Source organism: Castor canadensis, chromosome 2 (genome assembly GCF_047511655.1).
Source record: "Castor canadensis chromosome 2, mCasCan1.hap1v2, whole genome shotgun sequence".
NCBI classification, from domain to species: domain Eukaryota; kingdom Metazoa; phylum Chordata; class Mammalia; order Rodentia; family Castoridae; genus Castor; species Castor canadensis.
Window position 1 is genome coordinate 108,921,097 of NC_133387.1, and position 23,841 is coordinate 108,944,937.

At 39.4% G+C, this 23,841-nt stretch overlaps 1 protein-coding gene and 1 pseudogene across 2 annotated transcripts in view; both read right to left on the bottom strand.

Moving 5' to 3' along the window:
• The window catches only part of Spmip7 (sperm microtubule inner protein 7), a 64,354-nt gene extending 40,777 nt beyond the window's left edge, over positions 1-23,577 (bottom strand). Inside the window, exons 1-2 of one of the 2 annotated variants that reach the window (XM_074055874.1) lie at positions 23,016-23,577; positions 13,331-13,378 (exon numbers count right to left, since the gene is read on the bottom strand). In XM_074055874.1, coding sequence (XP_073911975.1) covers positions 13,331-13,378; positions 23,016-23,574 — 607 coding nt within the window. In that variant the 5' untranslated portion in view covers positions 23,575-23,577. Of the gene's footprint in view, positions 1-13,280; positions 13,379-23,015 lie in introns of both variants that reach the window. The other variant, XM_020187191.2, reaches the window with a different exon arrangement.
• On the bottom strand, positions 2,925-4,248 carry LOC109701672 (zinc finger and BTB domain-containing protein 42-like; annotated as a pseudogene).
• Positions 23,578-23,841: the final 264 nt, after the last annotated feature.

The following is a 23,841-nucleotide window of genomic DNA, read 5'->3' on the forward strand; positions in this document are numbered from 1 at the left end:
AAGGTCTGGGTTGTGGCTCAGGTGGTAGAGTGCCTACCTGGTAAGTGCAAGACCCTGCATTCAAACCCCAGTATCGCTGTAAAAAATTTTATTTTTCCAACTTTTTAATATGAAGGTTGCTTAGTTCTCGAATTGTCATGTTTCCTTCTGTTATATACATTTTATATATATTCCAGGTTTTTTATAGTTGCAGTCAACATATTTTTCTAAAAACATTTTAATAATAATTCTCATCAAAATATTTTCTGGTTTCTCTTATCATTTAAGATTTCTTTTTTGACTCATGACTCATTCATAGACAAATGTCTACATTTCCAAATTCGTTATGTGAAAAGGTGTTTTGTTCTGCCATAATTGTTTTGTAGTCAAAGAACATACTCTGTATGATTTAACATATTTGCAATTTTTGGAGACTTGTTTTATAATAGTACATAGCAATTTTTATAAATGATCCTTGCAAAAAAAGGTATATTTACATGTTTACAGAGCTTTTTCTACAATTTTTCTTACAACCTTTATGTGAGCTTTGGTTTCTTGTTAGGACTACATGGGTGTTTTGTTTCAATACATTCTTTTTGTTTGTCCACCTGTGGTGGCTTTATTACACTGTCATTGTGAGGACCACGGTGTGTGAAATAGGAAGACAGTGTGCATTGCTAGTAGTGTATAGGCTGGCTGTGCAAACAAATGTCTCAGCCATGTGCTATGTGGGAAGAAGAGTTGTCCTCTGGGATCGCCTACCTGGAGCAGAGCAGCAGTGAGACCACTGTCAGGTGGCTGGGCTGGCCCTGGGGACCCCACACAGCAGGCAGCACCTGGATCTCCGGATCTCCTCCTCATCCCCCTTTCCCATGCTCTCCCACACAAGTGGTGTGCACATTTCATCTGAACAGTGCCGGTTTAAAATTAAAGCTGATTCTCTTTTACATTAACTTCACAGTAACTGCACAGAAAACAGAGTCCACTGTTGGTACTCAAGATAGGCTTTCTTCCTCCCTCAGAAAGCACTTGGGGGAAAACCAAGTGCCTGTTAGGGAGACCCCTAACAAACCGGAGACCCTCAGGGTTCCCGCAGGGGCCCAGCAGCAGTCTCTAGCACACAGAGCTGGATCCCTGGCAGGGGCTCATAACTAGCTCAGTTGGTCCCATCCGAGGATGCTCAGATATCACATACAAACACACACACACACACACACACACACACACACACAGAGAGAGAGAGAGAGAGAGAGAGAGAGAGAGAGAGAGAGAGAGAGAGAGATTGAGAGAGAGAGAGAAAACCCAGGTCTTGGAGCACATTGCCCATCACACAAAGTCCTGCCAGCACTTCCAGAGGTGGAAGTCAGGGGCCAGGGACAATTGGAAGCAGGGATCCCCTCTCCCCTCCCCCTAGGTCTCTCTGCATTATAGCTAGTTCAAGGTCATAGACCCTGGAGCATCACTGAGAGGCACTGGCCTCTCAGACCAGCTGCAGATACATCAGGAGGGCCAAGAGCCTGCAGAGAGGTGAACTACAGATCCTTCCACCCATGGGGAAGACCAATTGTCACTTCACTCCAGACCAGGAAGACAAATAAATACAATGTCAAGTTTTATCAGGCAAAGAGAGAGTAACATAGACATGGCTCAATCTGCCTTTAGTGCCACTTCCAATCCGCACAAACAGCCCTGATGATCTGCAGAAAGCCAGGTGTCCGGGCAGCTCTGCCACCTGGTGATGGCCACAGGCTGGAGCCGCCCCTGCTCCACCCCACCCCCTTCCCACAACCATAGTGGTTCTGGCAGCAAGACTTGCTTGGTGAGTGGGTGGGTGAAGCAACTGCAAAGGTAGGGGTGTGTCCTTCACATTCTAGGGATACCAGCCTCCTAAGGCTACAGATGAAGGTAGGGACTGTGACTCTGGCCCAGTGGGTGTGTGCCTGCCTCCCCCTTCCCATGTAACCATCCACTCTCACCCATGCAACCATTGTGCCTGGTAATTAGGGCAGCTTCTGACTCTATGGTTGGTGCTGTAGCAATGACCACAATGTAAGGGAGATCCCTAGTAGGGGAGACCCTCAGGGTCTGCAGCATGCAGAGCCCCACACATGACAGGGGCTCATTGCTAGCCCCCTTGGGCCCATCCCAGGATGCTGAGATGCCCTGGACTCGGTGCTCAGGCCTGTCACCCTTTCACCTACACCAGCAGTCCTTTGCCAACTTCCTGCAATCTCTTCCTAAAGAGAATTCATTTCCAGAATCCCATTTTCTCTGCCCAAAGTTACCATGCACCAGGAGTTCATACTCTGGAGAATCTACATTCCATCCCAGTGACAGTATCTCCAGGGCCACCTGGACTTAGCAGACTCTTGGGGTGGCTGTTGGAGCTGTGCTCCCTGTGACAACAGCTGTGACTTCATGGCCCCTGCTGGTACTGGCAGTGCCCAAGGCCTTCCCAGCAGGGTTCCTGCTGCCACCCACTAGGAGTGGCCTGTTCCCTCCAAGCTTCAACTTTCCTGATATGTTAGTCATTTTCCTACAGTGACACCAAGTTCACAAGGACACCCTTGAACATGCCAGAGGGGCAGTCGGGGAAGTCCCAGGACAGAGACAACTGTGCCACCTCATACTGAGTAACCAAGACCCTCAGTACATTTGGGTCAGATTTCCCCAGAACTTGACTAGAGGAGACATTGAGAGATTGGCCTAGCCCCCGCAGGACACAACCAAAGTGGAGAGTGGAAGGAAGGCAAAGCAGGAGGAAGGGAGCCCAAGTCATTAGTTTGAGAGCCATTCTAGGCAGCAGCAGCATTCTTCAGGTGGACAGGTAGAGCCGTCCAACCTTGGAGGCTTCCACCTGCCCAAATTTCCTCTATCATCCTAGAGTTCCACCTGGGAGTCCCTGCCCTTTCCCTTCCTCCATCCCAGGGATGCAGAGCCATGTATCACACCAGCAGGGGCTTGACCAAGCCATAATGGAAATTGCTGGCATGGTAATACAGGTCCCCAGACTGTGTGACCCAACGATCACACCAGCGGCAGGCGTGCAGCTTCTCCTGCCTGTGGACCACAGCATGCAGGCTCAGGTTGTGGGAGTACTGGAAGCTCTTGCCACACTGCATGGATGTTAAGGCTTTTCCCCTGAGTGTGTCTGCTCGTGCCTCTTCAGTGTGTAAGTGCAGGAGCAGGTCTTGCTGCAGAGTGGGCAGGTGGGCACCGTGCCTTCATGTGAGAACTGAGCTCAAGCACCATTTTGCTCTCTGAAGTGGATGCTGAGATGGAGCTGCAGTGCATGGGCACTGGGGAACAGCTTGCAGCATAGCGGGCAGAAGCAGAGGAGCCCGCCGGGACCCAGCTCCTCCATGCCTACCACTGGCTCTGTACCCAGTTCAAGCTGCTGGTTGCTAGTTCCGTGGATGGGTAGTAGCTCCAAGCCCACCGCCAGGCCCTGGGCTTCAGGAGCACAGGCTGAAGGTGGAAGACTGCGTGGGCTCTGCAGTCTGCTGCCATCTTCCTGTTCAGAAAGCAAGTCCCGCTCATCCTTCACCAGTGGCTGGACCCCTTGCTGCACCCAGCTGCAGAGGGATGTCTGGAGGGTGCAGGGTGGGTAAACAGGCTTCTGTCTTGGGCCAGGCTTCAGCGACAGGTCCAGGGCCCCTTATCCGACTCTCCTGGGGCTTGCCAAGGGGAGGCTCACATGCTTGAAGAGGGGCACCAGCCTTGACCCCTGTTGGGAGTAGCTCGGCCTTCTGGGCAGTTGGGCTGAAGTCAGTGATCCACGCAGGCAGGAGGAATGGTGTAGCTGGTCAGGTGGCTCTGGCCCAGGAGCAAGGGTGCCCTGGTCCAGATCCTGATCCTTCTCCCTGAGCCGGCCCTTGCAGACCTTCACGATGTCATACATGTGCGGGTAGCAGGCAGCAGCCAGGACGTCCTCCACAGGCAGGCTGCGCAGGTCCAGGCGGCCCTTGTACATGAAGCCAATAGGCGACTCATGCGGGCACGTGATTTGTCGCCACTGGGTTGTTCTGTGTCGCGGCCTCCCGCAGGCCGGTCCTTCGCGCTGCCCAGCAGGGAGATGCAGGAAGCGGGATGGTGCCGGGAGGGGCGCGCTCCACACCCCCACCCCACACATAGCATCTCTACTTCACATTAAATGGAGAAACCAGGAGGGCTCCCGCACCACGGACAGACAGCTGCACCCAGACGGCTTGGGAAGACGTGGCCCACAAGGTGAGCTAAGCAGCACTCGGTACTCCCACAGGTCAGCATAGCCCCCTGGACAGACCAACCCCCACCCAGGGAAAAAAGAAAAAAAAACTGAATAATAAGCAATAACAACAAAAAAGACATGTAGCAAAGAGGGCAGGGCACCTTGAGTGCCAAAGGTGGTGGGGAGGGGGAATCCCTCACAACAAGCTGGCTGAAGAAGGCAGGAGCAGCAGCACACACCCAGCAACCAGGAGTGGGAAAGCTTGTAAAAGTGGCAGTGGGAGGAAAACTCCACAGGAGAGGGAGTAAGACCCACTTCCCACGTGAACTGTAAACAAGCACGCAGGCCTGAGAAAGCTGGTGCAGTGTCACCTCCCCCAGTGTGCTTGGAAAGGGGAAAGCTTGTAGCAGTGGAGGTCACACCCAGGAGAACTCTAAGTAAACAAAGCCTGTGGGGCCAGGTGAGTGTTACGCTCACTCCTGAGATCTGTATAAATAAAGCCTCCAGCAACAGCAGGCTGACAGCAGCAGGCAGGTGAGCTGCAGCCTCAGATAGCCATTCACAGAACTGTCTCCAGACTCTTTTTTTTCTCTCTTCCTTTGATGAGAGAACAACCGAACTACACCTGCATGCTGAAAAACTTACTGAAACTGTATTGCATTTGAACTTGGGACACTTGGTGGTGTTTTTTTTTTTGTTTTGTTTTGTGTTGTTTTGTTTTGGTTTTTTTGGATTTTTCCCCTTTGATGAGACAATGACAGAACTACTTCTGAGACACCATCCCCAGGATTGGAAGCTGTGGGACTAACACCAAAATTATTAAGACTGAAACTTTATTGCATTTGAACTTGGAGATTTTTTTTCTTTCATTTATTTATTATTTATTTATTTATTTATTTCAATCCTCTCTCTGTCTCTCTAATGCCTGTTCAGCTTACTGTTGATTAGTAAGCTATCTCTCCCTGTTTATATCTTTGAAACTTTTTTTGTTTGTTTTGTTTTTTCTACTTGTTTGTTTTCCCCTTTTTAATTTTGCTTTCCATCTCCTCTCACCCTTCCATTCTAAATATCACCATTGTTATTATTACAAACTAGAAAATACTTAATTGCACAAAGTACAGGGACAATAAAAACACCAAGGGCAATGATGGGAAGACAGAAAAAACAGGGAAACCAGTTTCCCCACAGCAAAAAATTAGTACAGGAACCAGAGGAAATGAAGAAAACAGATACTCAGATCCAGACTCAAACAAAATGAAGATTAAACTATGCCAAAGAACCCAATGAAGCCCACAAGAACAATCTAAAAGAAGAAATACTACAGGTAATGAGAATTTTATAGATATGATACTGGATATGGTCAACCAAAATGTACAGGAGACACTCAGAAATTCCAAGACAACAAAAATAGAGAATTTGAAAAAGCACAAGAAGAAATAAAAGAAACCATAGAAGCACTGTATAAACACCAAAGTGAAACAAAGAACACAATTAATAAAGAGATAAATGAACTCAGGACAAAAACAGACAACATTAAAGAGGAAACAACTCAGGATATGGAAAACCTCAGAAAAAAGAATGAAACAGAATTACAAAACAAAATGGAAGGCCAATCCAGCAGAATAGAACAAACAGAAGACAGATCTCAGAACTTGAAGATGAAATGGTAATTAAAGGAAAAACCAAAGAACTATTAGTTAAATAACTCAAGACCTATGAAAAGAAAATGCAAGAACTCACTGACTCCATCAAAAGACCAAACCTGAGAATCATGGGCATTGAAGAAGAAGAGGTGCAAGCAAAGGGAATGCGTAATATATGCAACAAAATAATTACAGAAAATTTCCCAAATCTAGAGAAATCTATTCCAATACAGATGCAAGAGGCCTCCAGGACACCAAACAGACCAGACCAAAATAGAACTACCCCACAGCATATTATCATTAAAACAACAAGTACAGAAACTAGAGAAAGAATATTGAAGGCTGTAAGAGAGATAAAACAAATAACATACAAAGGTAAACCCATCAAAATCACAGCAGACTTCTCAACAAAAACATTAAAAGCAAGAAGAGCTTGGGGTGAGATATTCTGGGCACTAAATGAAAATAACTTCAACCCCAGGATACTCTACTCAGCAAAACTATCATTTAAAATAGATGGAGCAATAAGTGTCTTCCATGATAAAAGCAGAAACTAAAACAATATGTGACCACAAAGTCACCACTACAGAAGATTCTTGAAAGGATTCTGTACACAGAAAGTGAAACCCAACATAACCATGAAAGGGCAGGCAGCACCAAACTACAGGAAAGGAAAAAGCAAGAAAGTAGACAGTAACCTCAACATAGGTACACACAATCAAACCTTCAAACAACTAAGATAGCCTAAATGACAGGAATCACCACATAGCTATCAGTACTAACACTTAATGTTAATGGACTTAATTCCTCCATCAAAAGGCACCGTTTGATGAAATGGATTAAAAAGGAAGATCCAACAATTTGTTGCTTACAGGAGACCCATCTCACTGACAGAAATAAGCATAGGCTTAGGATGAAATTCTGGAAGAAGATTTACCAAGCCAATGGCCCCCCAAAACAGGCAGGAGTAGCAATACTTATCTCTGACAAAGTAAACTTCAAACCTACATTGATAAACGAGATAAAGGACATTCCATACTAATAAAAGGGGAAATAGACCAAAAGGAAATAACAATTATCAACCTATATGCACCCAATGTCAATACATCCAATTTCATCAAACATACCCTGAAGGACCTAAAAGCATGTATTAACTCCAACACAGTGGTTGTTGGAGACTTTAACACCCCATTATCATCAATAGGTAGGTCATCCAAACAAAAAATCTATAAAGAAATCCTAGATCTAAAATATACAATAGATCAAAAGGACCTACTTGATGTCTACTGAACATTTCATCCAACTTCTACACAATATACATTCTTCTCAGCAGCCCACGGAACCTTCTCCAAAATAGATCACATCCTAGGGCACAAAGCAAGCCTCAGCAAATATAAGAAATCATACCATGCATTCTATCTGATCACAATGCAGTAAAACTAGAACTCAACAACAAAAGTAAAGACAAAAACATGCAAACAGCTGGAAACTGAATAACTCATTACTTAATGAACAATGGGTCATTGATGAAATAAAAGAGGAAATTAAAAAGTTTCTGGAAGTCAATCAAAATGAAAACTCAACCTACTGGTCCAGTCCTGAGAGGAAAGTTTATAGCCATGAGTGCATATATTAAAAAGACTGAAAGATCCCAAATCAATGACCTAATGATACATCTCAAACTTGTAGAAAAACAAGAACAAGCAAATCCCAAAACAAATAGAAGGAGAAAAATAATAAAAATAGGAGCTGAAATCAATGAAATAGAAACCAAAAAAACCCATACAAAGAATTAATGAAAGAAAAAGTTGGTTCTTTGAAAAAATAAACAAGATCGATAGACCCGTGGCAAACCCACTAAAATGAGAAGAGAAAAAAACCCAAATTAGTAGAATCAGGAATGCAAAAGGGGAGATAACAACAAACACCATAGAAGTCCAGGAAATCATCAGAGACTACTTCGAGAACCTATATTCAAATAAATTCGAAAATCTTAAAGAAATGGACAGATTTCTAGATACACATGATCATCCAAAACTGAACCAAGAGGATATTAATCACCTGAATAGATCTATAACACAAAATGAAATTGAAGCAGCAATCTAGAGTCTCCCCCAAAAAAAAGTCCAGGACCTGATGGATTCTCTGCTGAATTCTATCAGACCTTTAAAGAAGAACTGACACTAACCCTCCTTAAACTGTTCCACGAAATAGAAAGGGAAGGAAAACTGACTAACACATTTTATGAAGCCAGTATTACACTTATCCCCAAACCAGGCAAAGACACCTCCAAAAAGGAGAACTATAGGCCAATCTCCTTAATGAACATTGATGCAAAAATCCTCAATAAAATAATGGCAAACCGAATTCAAGAGCACATCAAAAAGATCATTCACCACGACCAAGTAGGCTTCATCCCAGGAATGCAGGGGTGGTTCAACATATGAAAATCAATAAACGTAATAAACCACATTAACAGAAGCAAAGACAAAAAACACTTGATCATCTCAATAGATGCAGAAAAAGCCTTTGATAAGATCCAACACCATTTCATGATAAAAGCTCTAAGAAAACTAGGAATGGAAGGAAAGTATCTCAACATCATAAAAGCTATATATGATAAACCTACAGCCAGCCAGGGGATTGGACTATGAGCACATGATAAAAGCAAGAGCACACAAGGGAGGGGTGAGGATAGGTAAGACACCTAAAAAACTAGATAGCATTTGTTGCCTTCAATGCAGAGAAACTAAAGCAGATACTTTAAAGCAACTGAGGCCAATAGTAGAAGGGGACCAGGAACTAGAGAAAAGGTTAGATCAAGAAGAATTAACCTAGAAGGTAACACACATGCACAGGAAATCAATGCGAGTCAACTCCCTGTGTAGCTATCCTTATCTCAACTAGCAAAAACCCTTGGTCCTTCCTATTATTGCTTATACTCTCTCTTCAACAAAATTAGAGATAAGGGGAAAACAGTTTCTGCCGGTTAGCGAGGGGATGGGGGGGAGAAGGGGGGTGGGGCAGTTAGGGAGGGAGGGGGTGGAAGAAGGGGGGAAAAATGACCCAAACATTGTATGCACATATGAATAAAAAAATTAAATTTAAAAATAAATAAATAAATAAATAAAATATGAAAAAAAAAGAAAAATAACTAAAGCACACAAGGGTTAGGGGCATGGCTCAAGTGGCAGTGTCCCAGCCTAGCAAGCACAAGGCCCTCAGTTCAAACCCCAATTTTGTCAAAAATTCACTTATTCAGATATCTGGAAATATATTTAAATTGACTATAATATAACTGATCTTCAATTTCCAGAATTTATAAATGACTGTATACCAAAAATTGAGAAAAACTTATTTTTCATTTATAAATTCTAGGTTACTTCTAAGGTTTTCTTGAAATATTACTTCATACAGGAAATAGTGTTTTAGAATTCACAATATGAATCAATGTTATTCTACTGAATGACAGTAGATGTCATATGAGCAATATCAATGCTGCATCAGCAAGATTACTACTTCAGAAAAATTATAGCTTTTCTTATCAGCTTACTTTTTGGAGTTATGCAACAGTTTGAGTCAGCATGCAGAAATGATCAAATCACAATCTGAAGCATAAATGGTAAAATACAAAATCTCTTTGATGTTGACCCTAATAACAAAAAATCATCATCTTGCTTATAAGACAATATTAATGTGATTGAATCCTACCCATGACACAAAGGAAAGCATTCATTGGTCTTTAAGCTTAATTATTATTTCATGATGAAGATATATCTTTTTTAGAAAACATAACAACTTTCAACTATTTCAAAGGCTCAAAACTATTTCTGAGCCTTAAACAGACAAATCTTAGGAAAACCACTCAGTGTAAGGATTCGAATGGTTCCTACATTGTGGACTGGAAGGATGTGGCTACTTTTTATACATTGTAAGTCAATCTCAATGCAGAGGTCTTATTGGGTATCTCATAAAAGCAGAATGATACTAAAGCTAAGAATGGAAGGTCTTGCCAATGGCAATACAAGCTTGAACTTAAGCACCAATAATTTAAACAAATGCCTACTGACTGCAGCTGTGATATGACATTTTGTTGGAAAGGTACTATTTTGCACTATCCATCACTCCACATATTTTGTTTATATACTGTGAGATATTTTACAACCCACTGCCTGTATTTTGAAACATATTTTAAATTAGTTATGGCCATTTTAAACTTTCAAAATGTTTTCCTAATTAACTAGCTAATGTTACAAATATCTCAAAATTTATGTTTTTTTAATCAGTACATTTAAAATAAATACAGAAATTGCTGGCAGAAAATGTCAGGATACATATCATCACTGCAAATTATCACTGTCTATGGGGACTCCTATATGCAGCACATTAAGTCAGCATGCGGAAATTACAAAATTGCAATTGTCTATGCCTTGTATCAATAGGAGACCACAAAAACTGAAACCTATCCATTATACTGTTCTTCATCAGGGAAGAATTGAACTTGTGCTTAAATTGTTTCCAACAGTACCTTGAATTTATGTCTCCTCATTTTCTGGTTGTTCACAATCCTGTCAACCATCATCTTGGAATATCATTGATATTATGATATAATCTTTAGTATACCATCTGTTCTGCTTCCTAGTTACAAGTCTTATAGGTTGCTACTTCTGTATGCTATGTAATTGCAGTTTCTTTATTTATGTTTTGCACCTACATCATTTCCTAAAAGCATTATCTTCATTTTCTAGTATCAGTTCTTTTGCTGATGTATCTTTTTATTGCTGTCCTCTGTACATTCTTGGAATCTGATACAATGGGGATCCTTACTTCTAACTCTAGATGCTTCTTAGGGTCTGCTAATGACATTTAATCAGAACTATCTTTTCCCTAATAAAATATTATGTCATTCACAACAGATATTTTTAATTCCATTGGCATCATAAGTGTTGAATTTCTTTGTATTTGACAGGACAAAACAAAAGATGGTTACCAATATACAGATTCCAAGCAACACAATTACCACAAATGATGTGAAAAAGTGAATTTTTGAGGTCATTTTTTATCCTTGACTATTTCATGCATATTTCAGTATTTGGGATCAATGTGTATGTTTTTCTGTTTTTTTCTCATTTCTGTTGATTCTTATTGTGAACATTCATTGTATTTGTTTGGGGACTACTGTGTGCTGAACATTATATTTTAAGAATTATTCATGGAAGCATTTTGAGGCTTAGGAAGACATCTTTTTCTTTTGAAGAACAACTTGATATGCCTCTGCCTGGTTCTTGGATAGCAATCTGGGATTACCTTAATTTTAATTCAGGGCTTGAAGTTTTCCGATTTATGTTGACTAAGTCAGTGTGCAGTCTTCAAGAGATTTTTGCTCTTTTTTTTTTTTTTTTGGTCTTTTCTTGTTTCTAGGGTGTGGAATTTCAAGTATTTTGCCCAAAGTAGTAGGTGGTTTTTACGGATCACTTTTGATCTTATATGACACTACACAGAGTTCAAATCAATTTCTCAGTTGCCTCTTCCCAAATAGAAAATTCCCACAAGGCTGAAGCAGCCCACATACTAGGATTAAATTTTAGAATTTCTATCCTCTTTTTGGCCCAGTAATGAGCTTTTTGATACTTTAAGAAAAAAATATTAATTCATTGTTTGCCATTGAAAGTATTGATACATGTTACTAAGTTTCCAATAATGGAAGTAAAATGTCTAGATTTATTTTCTGTCATTAATTAAACTTATTTTAAATTTAAATAAACTTTAAACTTACTTCAAATTTAAATAAATATACCAACAAACAGTCCCATGAGAAACTTCTAGTTCAGGATTCTAATTCTAAAGTAGCTAGAATAGTGTCTTGTCATGAATTTGTAACTTAGATGAAAAAAGGGCACCGATGGTTTCAATATTTTGTGTTTACTTTGACTTGCTGTCATATAAATTATCTACAGGAGCAATGAGTGGTCAATGAGTGTGGAGATGGAGTAAGAGAAAATAACAAATGCAAATCTTAATTTTCTTTGCAATCATATCATGTAGTTTATGTGAATTCACAGTAGTTCCAAATGAGTCAAGTTATTCTCATTTACAAAAGAAAAAATGATTAAGACAAGGAAAACAAACATGAAGTCCTGTCATGGCTGCATGGCATCCTAAGTAAAGGAGGCATGGATGACACTACTCAATGGCATCTCAACCCCATGCTGTGTTTCCTGATGATGTACTGTGCTACAAGTGCTGCTATGTGTGAGGTGTGCCTCGTTTCCCCTTTGTGGTAGTTGTGAAGGGAGAGGTGGTTAAGGAAGAAATCAACATGACACTATAAGTGCAGGTAAATTCTCAGATCAGTTTTGGAAGGAGTACATAGGAATTTCAGAAATGGAAATTGATTCTCTAAAATGTACTAGAGGATATATGGTGTCTTTTGAGGGTGATGAAAATGTTCTAAAACTAGCATATGGAGATGGTTTGACAACTCAGAGGTCATTCAAAAATCACTTTAAACAGGTGAGTTTTATGGTATGTGAACTCTATCTCAAGAAAGCTGTTTTTTAAAACAACTTTCTATGTCTCTGCATCTTCTAGGAATCTTCAGGTGTCCTAGTTTAAACATAATGGGTCTAGAAACTGTAAAATCTATGCAGGAAAATGATTAAGGATATAATCCTTAAATTCAGAAAATATCTAGACTTAAATTTTGGCTTTATATGTACCATATATCTGAGCCAAAGTGATTTACTTAACTAACATCAGTGGGCTTCAGCTTTCTCAAATACTACAGGATTCTCAGGGCTGCTTTGTTTAGGAGCTGAGGCTGAGACAGGGTTGCAGCTCATGTGATACACTGTGCAAGTGCCCTCAGGTGAAAGGGAGTGGGGGGAGAAAGACAGGACAAGGACAAGGAAGAGGAAGAAAAGCTTGTGAGGTCAGTTTTGGCTGAGACTCTTTGGGGATGTCAATCAGTCTTTGGTCACAATCTGAGGCAGGGTGCTGAGTGTACGGATCAAGTGTTGGACCACATGCATAACAGGCACAAGGTCCTAAGTCCAAAGCCCAGTATTGCCACAAGTAAGAGTAAGAATAAAATATGTCATCTCAAAATTTGAGGCAGGCAGTGTGGGAGAGTGCAATCCTCCTACTGGTGGCTGACGGCCTTTTAACAGTCATCACTTACTGTGACAGTGGACAGGCATACTTGCCAGCAGACGGGGTCTGGGTTGGGCCCCACCAGCATCTACTCTTCACTCCTCCCTGTTAGTATTATAGTGATGGTGCAAGAGAAAGAATAGAATCTAAGGATTTGCAAAGGTCTACACAATGCTTGGAATATGAGAAGCATTCTACAAGTAGTAGCTATTTTTCTGGGGAATAAGTCATCAAATACACAGACCATAAAATTAACAGTAACTACTGTGTAATACTATCTAGGAAGAAAATCTTACTGTACGTGCTGCACTCTCATCAAAAGTATATGCATGATTTATTGAGCATCCTTCGTGATGAGGTGGTAAAGGTGGAACTTTCAATGGACTTGTCCAACCTGAAAACCAAAAATGGACACATTTTGGCTTAAAAACAATGAATTATTTTCTTCTAACAGAAATACAAGAAAGCTAAACAAATGGTATGAATCAGTTTTTAGTGGATTATGTAATAACTTTTCTGGATCTCCCAGCAGTGAAGACAGAATAGCTCTGAAGTTTACATATTAACATAATTATAACAGTGGAAATTATTTGGTATTTTTGTTTATTGTTGGAAGAGACATGTTGGCTACTAGAATGTGTGTATGAAATGCAGACATGTTTAGGGAGCATGGTGACACAGGGCAAGACTGATTACTATGTACACAATTCATTTAATGGTAGATTACATGTCTTAAGAGACTAGCAATATTTTACAAAAATAAAAATATAAACATTTTATAAAAAATATAAAATCAGCCTTCAAAAGCACTATAAATGGAAGCTGATTGGTATATTAAGATGAAAAAAGGAGTTTCTGGTTTTGATGTGCCCAAGAGCACATGGAAAATTTAGACAAATGCAGAAATAGTTGAGCTCAGAGTTCTGTGGTTAGTGCAGAGAAAGGCTGTCTAGTCAAGCAGATTTCTGATAATTAGGGACATCTTCCTGAAAATGATACCTGACCTAATCTTGAAAACTAAATAGGAATTAAATTTAAAAGTGTGAAGTGGAGGAAGCCATTCCAGGCAAGAAAATGCCATGTTGAGTGGTGGGCCTGCCCTGTGACAGTATCATAACATTAAGAAACTAATGAATGTTAGCTATAGCTAGATGATAAAGCAACAGATAGGAAATGGCAGAAGACGAACAACAGGACAGGGTCGGCATAGGAAAGCCTTGGACTTAACCTGCAGATGGATTGCCTTTGGAGAGCTTTAATTGGAGAGACTGATAACTTTGGAAAGTCACTCTGGTTTGCACAGGTGTTTAGAAAAGAGATTCTCTATTGAACATTGCAGGGATAAGAGAGGCTTTTGGATTTAGACTTCTTCATAGCTTTGCTGCATGTATTAATCCAACTTGGCAAATGCGAATTTAGAAGTTTTAATTTGAAGTTGGTGTGATAGCTCATGCCTGTAACTCTAGATACTCTGAGATCAGGAAGATCATGGATCAAGGACATCCCGGGAAAAAAGTTCATGAGATCCCAGCTCTTTAACAAACAAAAGTGGGTATGGCGATGCATGGCTGTCATCCTAGCTACCCAGAAAGTGTAAATAGGAGGACAGCGGTCCCAGCTAACGTGGGCATAGTAACAAGACTCTATTTGAAAAACAACTAAAGCAAAAAGCACTGGGGACATGGTTCAAGTTGTAGAATACCTGCTGAGCAAGCACAAGGCCTAGAGTTCAAACTCCAGTACCACCAAAAAAAAAAGAGTCTCTTTTGGGTGGACAGGGCAGAGATAGTGAAGCATGGAAGAGATTATTGTGAGAGATGCTTGATACAGTACAGGAGGTCAGTGGGTATCTCTGGATCCCACTCTGGTGGAACTCTGTAACAGTCTCCAGCAAATCCTGGTTTCTAAAAATGTATATACTTTTTTGCTCAGATGCCAGAGTGACCTACATGAGTTATTTGTGTTATTTGACCCTTAGGAGCCCTAGTTTCCTCACCATTCATGAATGTTGTCAGAGTTGAAAGCTACAAATAAAGAATATAAAGTGATGGACAAAGTTTCTGGCATGTTTCTGTTTAAGTGCTCAACATATTTATTAATTTCCAATTAGTAGTTTTAATATTACCTTTTGTAGTATTAATGCAATAATATCATTTTCATAATGGTGATGATGATTCAGTCAATATTTAACTAAGAAACTCAGGTCAGGCTGGGTGTGGTGGTATGTGCCAGTAATCACAGTACTCAGGAAGTAAAGGCAGGAGGACTGTGATTTCAAGGCCATCCTAATCCTGACTATGTTATCGTCCATGTCTCTAAACAACAATAAAAGAAAATAAATAAACCCAGGACAGAATATTCACAGGAGACTGCAAGGAAGGATAAGGAACAAGTTGATTCTTGATGGTCTGTGGGCATAGAAGGGTCAGAGAGATTAGAGTGTCAGAGGACTCCATATATTATTTCTGACTTTGAAGATAGAGGAGACTGTATAAGAACAAATGTGGTAGACTTTAGGAGCAGAGAGAGTTCCCTCACTGACAGAGAACAAGAAAACAGGCACCTGAGATACAGGGAACTGGATTTTAAAACAATTGAATGTATTTGGAAATAGATTTTCCACCAGAACCTTTAGACAAGAGTTAACTTAAATTTGATGTTATTATCTCTTAAACAAAAGGCCAAATTGACGTTCCCCAGACTTCTGACTCATAAAACTATGAAGTAATTCATGGATTTTTGCTTTAAGCTGTTAAGTTTGTGGCTGTTTGCTATAGTAGCAAGAGGACACTAAGACAGATGCAGAGGTGAGAGGCCAAGGAAAAGGGAGAATGGGAGTGGAGAATCCCATGATCATTTTGGTTTTGTGAAACATGGAAAATTCTATCTGTATGGGCAAAGGAAATCCTTTAGAAGTCTATCATGCCAAAAGCAATAGGATAGCACTTTGTGGTAGTTATCCCATTTGGAGCATTCAAGTAACTGCCTTGAAAAATGAGGGATGTAGGAAAGCGAAATTTAAATTTTTCTTTTTTGTCTAGAGTAGAAGAAAGTAAACAGGTTGAGGATTGCAGCTATTGCCACAGGGTAATCATACTTGGGTCAAAGTATGATGATGTCCTTTCCCTTTCATGTTTCAATACGTAATGCTGCAAAACAACCCCCAAACCTAGTGGCTTAAAAGTATTATTTATTATCTTCCAGGCATGGTGTTATATAGTCTGGAAGAAACCCCTAGCTTCATTTTCACTTGGGGGAGAAAAGGGGTTGACTCACATTTGTAGCACACAAATTTTTCCAAGAGGCCTCCCTGGATAAATGGCTTTTGTTATATCAGTCATGGAGTTCTGATGGGTCTGCTGTAATTGAGTGACCCAGCAAAGAACAGAGATGATAGTTTGGGCTAGTAGGTGCCATAAATCCTCCCCTATTCAGAACAGAGTGAGCAGATGAAAAGTTCCAGTTCTCAGCCTGCCCCTGGAAAGAAAGGGTTGATCCGTCCATATGTTCATTGCCTCAAGTTCTCTGAGGTTGTCCAAAGACATACTATCTCCCTTACCAGTCCTCAAGCTCTGCATGTCTGGCATAGTCTAGCTACTTGGGTGAAAACAGAGACAGTGGCTTGCGCAGATAGATTGTCATAGACTTTGATCTAGAGCTAGACACCATAGATCTAAATGTCATATATCATCCATATTTCTCTGGGGCTGCCAAAAGAACTAGCATGTTTCTTAATAGTCTTGAACCTCTGATGGGTCTAGCAAAGTCTAACTGTCTGGGGAGAATGAGATGGAATTTTGGACTACTGGAAACAATAGTTCACTCCCTGTTTTTCACAGACCAAGGAGAATAAATTCACATCTCTTAGCTTCCATTGGGAAGAGAAAGAATTGATAGATTCTCTGGTCATGCTGGTTAGTGGAAGTGTTCTTTATAAGGACACTTCTCAAAGACTATGAGGTGCTTGCTTTGTTTAATACATAAACAGCTATGGAAGAGAGTCAAGGAAAATGAAGAATGAGACAAAGATGCTCCACACGAAAGAATAATGTAAATCTTCAGACAACAATCTGAATAAAATGGAGTTATGAGATTTCCATGACAGAGAGTTAAAAATAACTGCCATAAAGTCTCTACTGGAGTCAAGAGAAACAGAACTGAAGGGAGACACAGACAGTAATACAACAGTAGGAGATCTCATATCTTTCTGTTAATAATGGATATAACATCCAGACAAAAGATAAATAAAGAAACAAAGGATTTAAATAACATATAGATTAAATGGGCCCAATATAAATACAGGTCATCTTATGCTATGGCAGAAGAATACACATTTTCATCAAGGATACAAAGATCATTCTCCAGGATATATTACATGTTGGATCTCACAAAAAAAGTCTAACTAAATTTGAAACTGAAATCATACTAAGTAACTTTTCTGACCACCATGGTATGAAATTACAAATCAACTGTAGAAGGAAAGTGGGAAGATTCAGAAATATGTGAAAATTACACAACATACTCTTTTCTTTTTTCCAGTGGTACTAGGGTTTGAACTCAGGGCCTCATGCTTGCTAGGCAGGTGCCTTGAGACTTGTGTAAATCTGCCAGTCACAACATACTCTTAAACAAAAGTCTTATTTGGATCAAAGAAGAGGTGAAAAAGAAAATTATAAAGTACCTGAGGTAAATGAGAATAAAGATACAAAGTACCAAGAATTTACAGGATGCAGCAAAAGCTTAACTAAAAGGCAAGTCCACAGTAATAAATATCCAATTAAGATAGCAGAAAGAACTTAAACAAACTCAAAAAAATTTAAAACTCAAGGAAGTAAAAAATAACAAACTAATCTGAAACTTAGAAGTAGGAAGGAAATGACAAAGATTAGAGCATGTACCCACAAAATGGAAAAACAGAAACAAAAATAGAGAAAAATTAATGAAACCAAAAGTTGGTCCTTTCAAAATATCATCAAAATTGACACTTAACTAGACTAAGAAACAAAGAGAGATTAATCAAATAACCAAAACTAGAAATGAAAGAGGAATCATTACAATTGAGTTTTCAGAAACAAAATGTTATGAGAGCAATATGAACAAATGTACTCCAACAAACTGGATAACCTAGATGAAATGGACAAATTCTTAGAAACACACAATCTACTAAAACTGAATCATAAAGAATTAGAAAGCAATTCCAGGTATGGGGGAGGCTGAAGCAGGGAGTAATGAGGTTCTAATTGAGCCCAGGCAAAAGTGTGCAAGATCCTATCTCAACCAATAGCTGGGCACAGTGGCGAGTGCCTGTCATCCCAAGTTACATGGGAGGTTGCAGTTGGGAAGATCATGGTTCTAGTCCAGACTGGGCAAAAAAGTTTGTGTGACCCCCATCTCATCAGAAAAAAGATGGGGGCATGGTGACATGCACCTGTCACCCCAGCTAGGATGGGAAGCCTACAATAGGTGGATCATTGTCCAGGATAGTCAGGCAAAACAAAACAAACAAACTAACAAAAAAGCGAGATCTTGTCTCTAAAAGAACCAGAGCAATAAAAGGGCAGCATGGCCCAAGTGCCTAGCAAGTATTAAGTCCTGAGTTCAAATCCCAGTATCCCCAGTCCCCACAAGAAAGAAGTAGAACTATCAACAGACCTATAAGTATGTAAGGAGATTGAATCAGTAATAAAGGAAAACAAGAAAGCTCAAAAGAAATAAAAGCCTAGGAGTAGATGGCTTCATTGTTGAATTCCACAAAACACTGAAAGAATTAACACCAGTCTTCCTCACACTCTTTCAAAATATTGAAGAGGGGGGAATCCCAAATTCATTCTATGAGTTTAACATTACCCTAATGTTAAAGCCAGACAACGACACCATCAGAAAAGAAAGTTCCAAGTGTCCCTTATGCATATCAACACAAAAATCCTAAACACAACGTAAAAAAACAGAAATTAATAATACATTAAAGAAATTATACACCATGGTGCAGTAGAATTTATTTCCTGTACTCTTTTGGAGGGAAGGTAAAATTTTTCAGCACAATGGAAAATAGTATGGCCATCACCAAAAAAATTAAATATAGAATAATCATATGATTCAAGATTTATATATCTCAGTTATATAACCAAGCAAGGTGTCAAAAAGAAATCTTTAAAACCATGTTCATAGCAGTATAACTTAAAAGTGCAGCATCTAAATTGTCCATCAATGGGTGACTGGATAATGTGTGGTATGCACATTAAAGGGAATATCATTCAGCCTTGAAAAGGAAGGCATTTCTGACACATGCTACATAACCCATAGACCCTGAAGACATTATACTAAGTAAAATGAGCCAGTCAAAAAAGCAAATACTGTGTGATTTCACCTATATGAGAAAATGAAAGTAGTCAAATTTAGACAGACAGAAAACATAATGGTGGTTTCTAGAATCCACATGGAGGAGAGAAATAGGGGGTCATTGTTTAGTGGATAGAGTTTCAGTTTTGCAACATGAAGTGAGTCTTAGAGACAAATAGCACTACAGTTTCACAATGTGAATGCACAGAATACTTAATGAAATATACACTTGAAATGATTGTTATGGGACATTATTTGTGTCCCTCCAAAATTTTTATGTTGAAGCCCCAACCCCTGATATGATGTCAGTTGAAGGTGGGATATTAAGAAACTAATTATATTTAGATGAGGTAAAGGGGGCCAGGCCCCCATGATGGGACCAGTGTTTTCTTTGGAAGAGAGACCAAGTAGCTCTATCTCCAATCTCTATTTCAGTCTCTCTCCCCCGCAAAAAAAAACTCCACCTCCCTCTCCCTCTTCCCTCCTCAGTTCCCTCTCTCCTCTCTACCCTATCCTCTCCCCTCCCAGATCTAAGAACCCAGGAAGAAGGTCCTCACTAAGAACTGAATCTCCTGACTCATTGACTTTTAATTTCCTTCTATAACTGTGAGAAATAAATGTCTGTTGCTTCAGCCTGCCACTATTTGGTATTTTATTGTAGAAACCTGGCCTAAGACAATGGTTAAAAAAATGATAGATACATAAAGACATATAAATACTATTATCAGGAGGCCAAAGGGAGAAAAAAATCAAGGAGATGACAATAAACAACTCTATTTTATTTGTGACAATGGGAGGCAGACTTCAATCAAGGATTTAAATATAATGAGGACAAGTTTAGAATTTCTTACTGGTAGATGATTAAGAGAACCAAGCAGGAACAAAAAAGGAAACAATGGACTCAGTTAAAGGACAAGACAGGATTGGAACAGGAAAGAGAAATCAGCAACAAAATCTTTCACGATCTCTTTTAGTATTTGTGAATGTCCACTGAACATCCTGGAATCAGAATGTATTGGAAATAATGTGTATTAAGTTTGCTAAAATCTGAAATTACTTAGCACTTATAATTAATAATTATTTCTAGGATCTACAAAGTCATTGAAAGACTAAGACAAATTAGATAGAACCAATCCCCAACCCTGAAGTATTACTCTGTGACCGTTAATAGATTACAATAATAGCTATTAGTAACAAAATACTTTATCAGGTTCCAGAAATTCTTCCAGGCATTTTACATGTCTTAATTTAATTATTACAATTGTGTAAGAGAAATACTCTTATTCTCAGTTTATGTATGAAGAACTGAAAACTCTGGCCTTAATTTTATGCTACTTGGCCTTATTGGTTCCTTCCCTCATGTCATATATACATTTTTTTTCTTTGTAGTACTGGGTTTGAACTCAGAGCCTTGTGCTTGCTAGGCAGGGGCTCCAACATACCACAAACCCTTTGTGCTTTATTTTTCAGATATAGTCTGGCACTTTTGCCCAGGACTGGACTTGGATCAGGAACCTCCTACCTCTATTTCCCATGTACTTGGCATTACATACATGCACCACCATGTCTGGTCTGTTTTTGAGATAGGGTCTCACTAACTTGTTTTTCACCTAGGCTGTTATAAAATCTGCAGTCCTCCAATCTCTAACTCATGAATAGCTGAGCAATCACAGTTGGCCCATGTCAGATATTTTTCCATGACTCATATCAAATAGCCCTTACTATAAAGCTAGGAATTATATTATGTGGATTGTATAAATATGGATGCACATGCAGAAAGAGAATTATAAGTAGCCATGTACAACAAATATGCTCTTGCTAGTATTTGAGCCCAGGCAGTCATGACCCTAGAGTCTATACTTCTATTCCTGTTGTGCTGATTCAGGCAGTAAAATACACAGAAATGAGTCCTGTGCTTGGTTCTAAATTGGTGTGGCAAAGTCTGTTAACATAATTTAGGTAACTTGATAGCTATAATAAACCACTTCCTCAATGAAAAGTCTCTTGAAATGATGTTTTAAGAGTCCACTCTGAAAGGAATTTATAAGAACTAACAATGTTGTCTTTAAAATTATAACAGAATGATTTCTGCTTATAAGATAAATAGCATACTTGCCAAAAATGAGAATTTTAGTTCTTTTAATGAGGTATTCTTCACAATAAGTATACCATTATGCATGGAGATTTTATCAAAGATTGAGCAAAAGCTCCTTTCTTGGTAAGACTGGGAAATCTGCATTCCTTAGTGGTTCCCTCCTGGCTGATATTTAAATATTTCTGCCACTTAAGATAGTATTTGTCATTTGTAGATACAAATATGTTTGGTCCTAAGTAACATCAGATTTCCCTCGACAGTAATTCCAGTGGATTATAAAATAATTAACTCCTAAAAAAGGTTGGAGAGCCTCATTAACACTCTTTATGTGAAAATTCTATAACTCAGGAACTTCTTGAAGGTCACATACTCAGGCCATAACTAGAATGCAAATTAAAAATCGTAACTTTCATTCTATGTTTACACTTCTTCAAATTCTTCCTTCTGGCTTAAAAATATCTGGAGGGTGGGACTGTGGAGAGTTATTTGTGGGCTTTTCATTTTTATTATCTTTTCCTTTATTCTTAACTTCTTCCTGGTCTCTACGGACTAAGATCTTTCTCCAGTGAGGAATGGCAGAAAACTACTGCCCCAACACATAGTGGCCTCACACTTCCTTCACACATTTTCTTCCTTTTCCCCGTGGTCAATGACTGGGTGTTGAAGGGTTCCAGTCTCTGTGGAAGCATTCTAGTCTCTGATTCTAGACCAAGCCAAGCACCTCCTGCTGCAGCATATGGCCTTTTCCTTTACACATATTCAAAGATGTTAATCTTCCTTCACTCTCCACCTGTCAGGCAATCTTCCGTACAGGAGATATTTCCTGTGGTTTTCCTTTGGAGGTACTTCTCATCACTTCTGGGACCAGGTATGTGATCAAGTGGCATTCTCAGAGAAACCAAGTGGATCACATGGAAGTAAGGGGTCAGTAAGCCTGCCATCAGGACTGTGGAGCTATTTATGTCTTCAGATCGTGTTTTTACTAGACCACAAAATTTTCCTTTTCATTTTAGTCCTTGTAACCTGACTTTAATATAATTATCAATGTGATACATACATCCTCTGTATATCTAGAATTATGTTATACACTCTGTGTTGGTCACATAAACTAATTAATCATATTTTGTAACTAAATCTGTTTTTACCTGTGGGTTTATACGACTTAATATGGTTTTAAAAAAAATCTTCAATTAAAATATGAGTGTTACTGGTGGAGTGGCTCAAGTGGTAGAGTGCCTGCCTAGCAAGTGGGAGACTGAGTTAAAAATAAAAGAGGGTAAAGAAGGATGAATCTGGTTGATGCATTTTCTACACGTTTGAAAATGGAACACTGAAACCCATAGAAGTCATTTTAAAAAGGGGAAGCGGGAGAGGAAGAATAACAGAAGTGACAAACCAAATCGAGGTACATTATATGCATATATAGAAATATCACAATGAAACTCCCTGTACAGCTATTATATACTAAAAATGTTTGAAAACAGTATCCTATTCCTTATCATTTTATGCTAATAGTTACAATTCTAAATCTTGTATCTATGCTCTACTGCCTCACTGGAGTATCTAACACACATAAAGACCATGTCACTTTCTTTACCTCCAAGTCTTGCTCTGATGGAAATGTCTGGTATTTGCCTGGAATTCCACCTCCTGTCCTGTTGCATTTCTTCTGATAGAATCATCTGCCTTTTTATTGTTGTCTGAAATCCTGTGCCTGGTCTAGGAACTCGATTTTGAGGTTTCACATCACTGTAATCTACCAGGCTTGGTATGGTTCTGCCAATGCCAGGCTTTAAATCAGCATCACAACCCGGACTTATAAACCCTGAACAGGGATCAACCAAAGGCACATCATCCCGAAGAGGAAATAATGGATAATCTGGCCCATACGGTGGGGGGTAGGGGTAATGCAAATGGTAGTCTGGTAGGACAGAAGGGGGGTAAGGATGAAATTTAAGACAGGTAGGACTGCATTTCTTTTCAAATCTGCCATAGTCATGTCTGTCCTCAAATCCTTTCACAAAAGGCATGTTCATTTGTCTTAAGAGATCACAGTAGTGTGGGAAATCTATATTCTCAAATGCCTTTGTTCCTGAAAAGATGGATCTTTTAGGGATACTTATCTTTCCAGGTTTGTACTGGACTTCCATATCCATGGCTTTTCTCTTTATAAATTTTGAGGGCAGTAAATTAAATTCTTCCAATGACTCTTTTTAACTTAAAAAAAAACCTCATATTTCCAGTAATTGAAGCATTGATTTAGCATAAAATTATTGATTTTGCTTTGTACGTGCTGGCAGAATAGATTTTTTTTTGTTAAAGTAAAAAATGTTTTTTTTCCATCAAAGGAAGGATAGAGAAGTAAAAGAACAGAAAAAAAGTAGAGCCCTTGTTGCTTGGCACCAGCTAGAATTCTAACACAT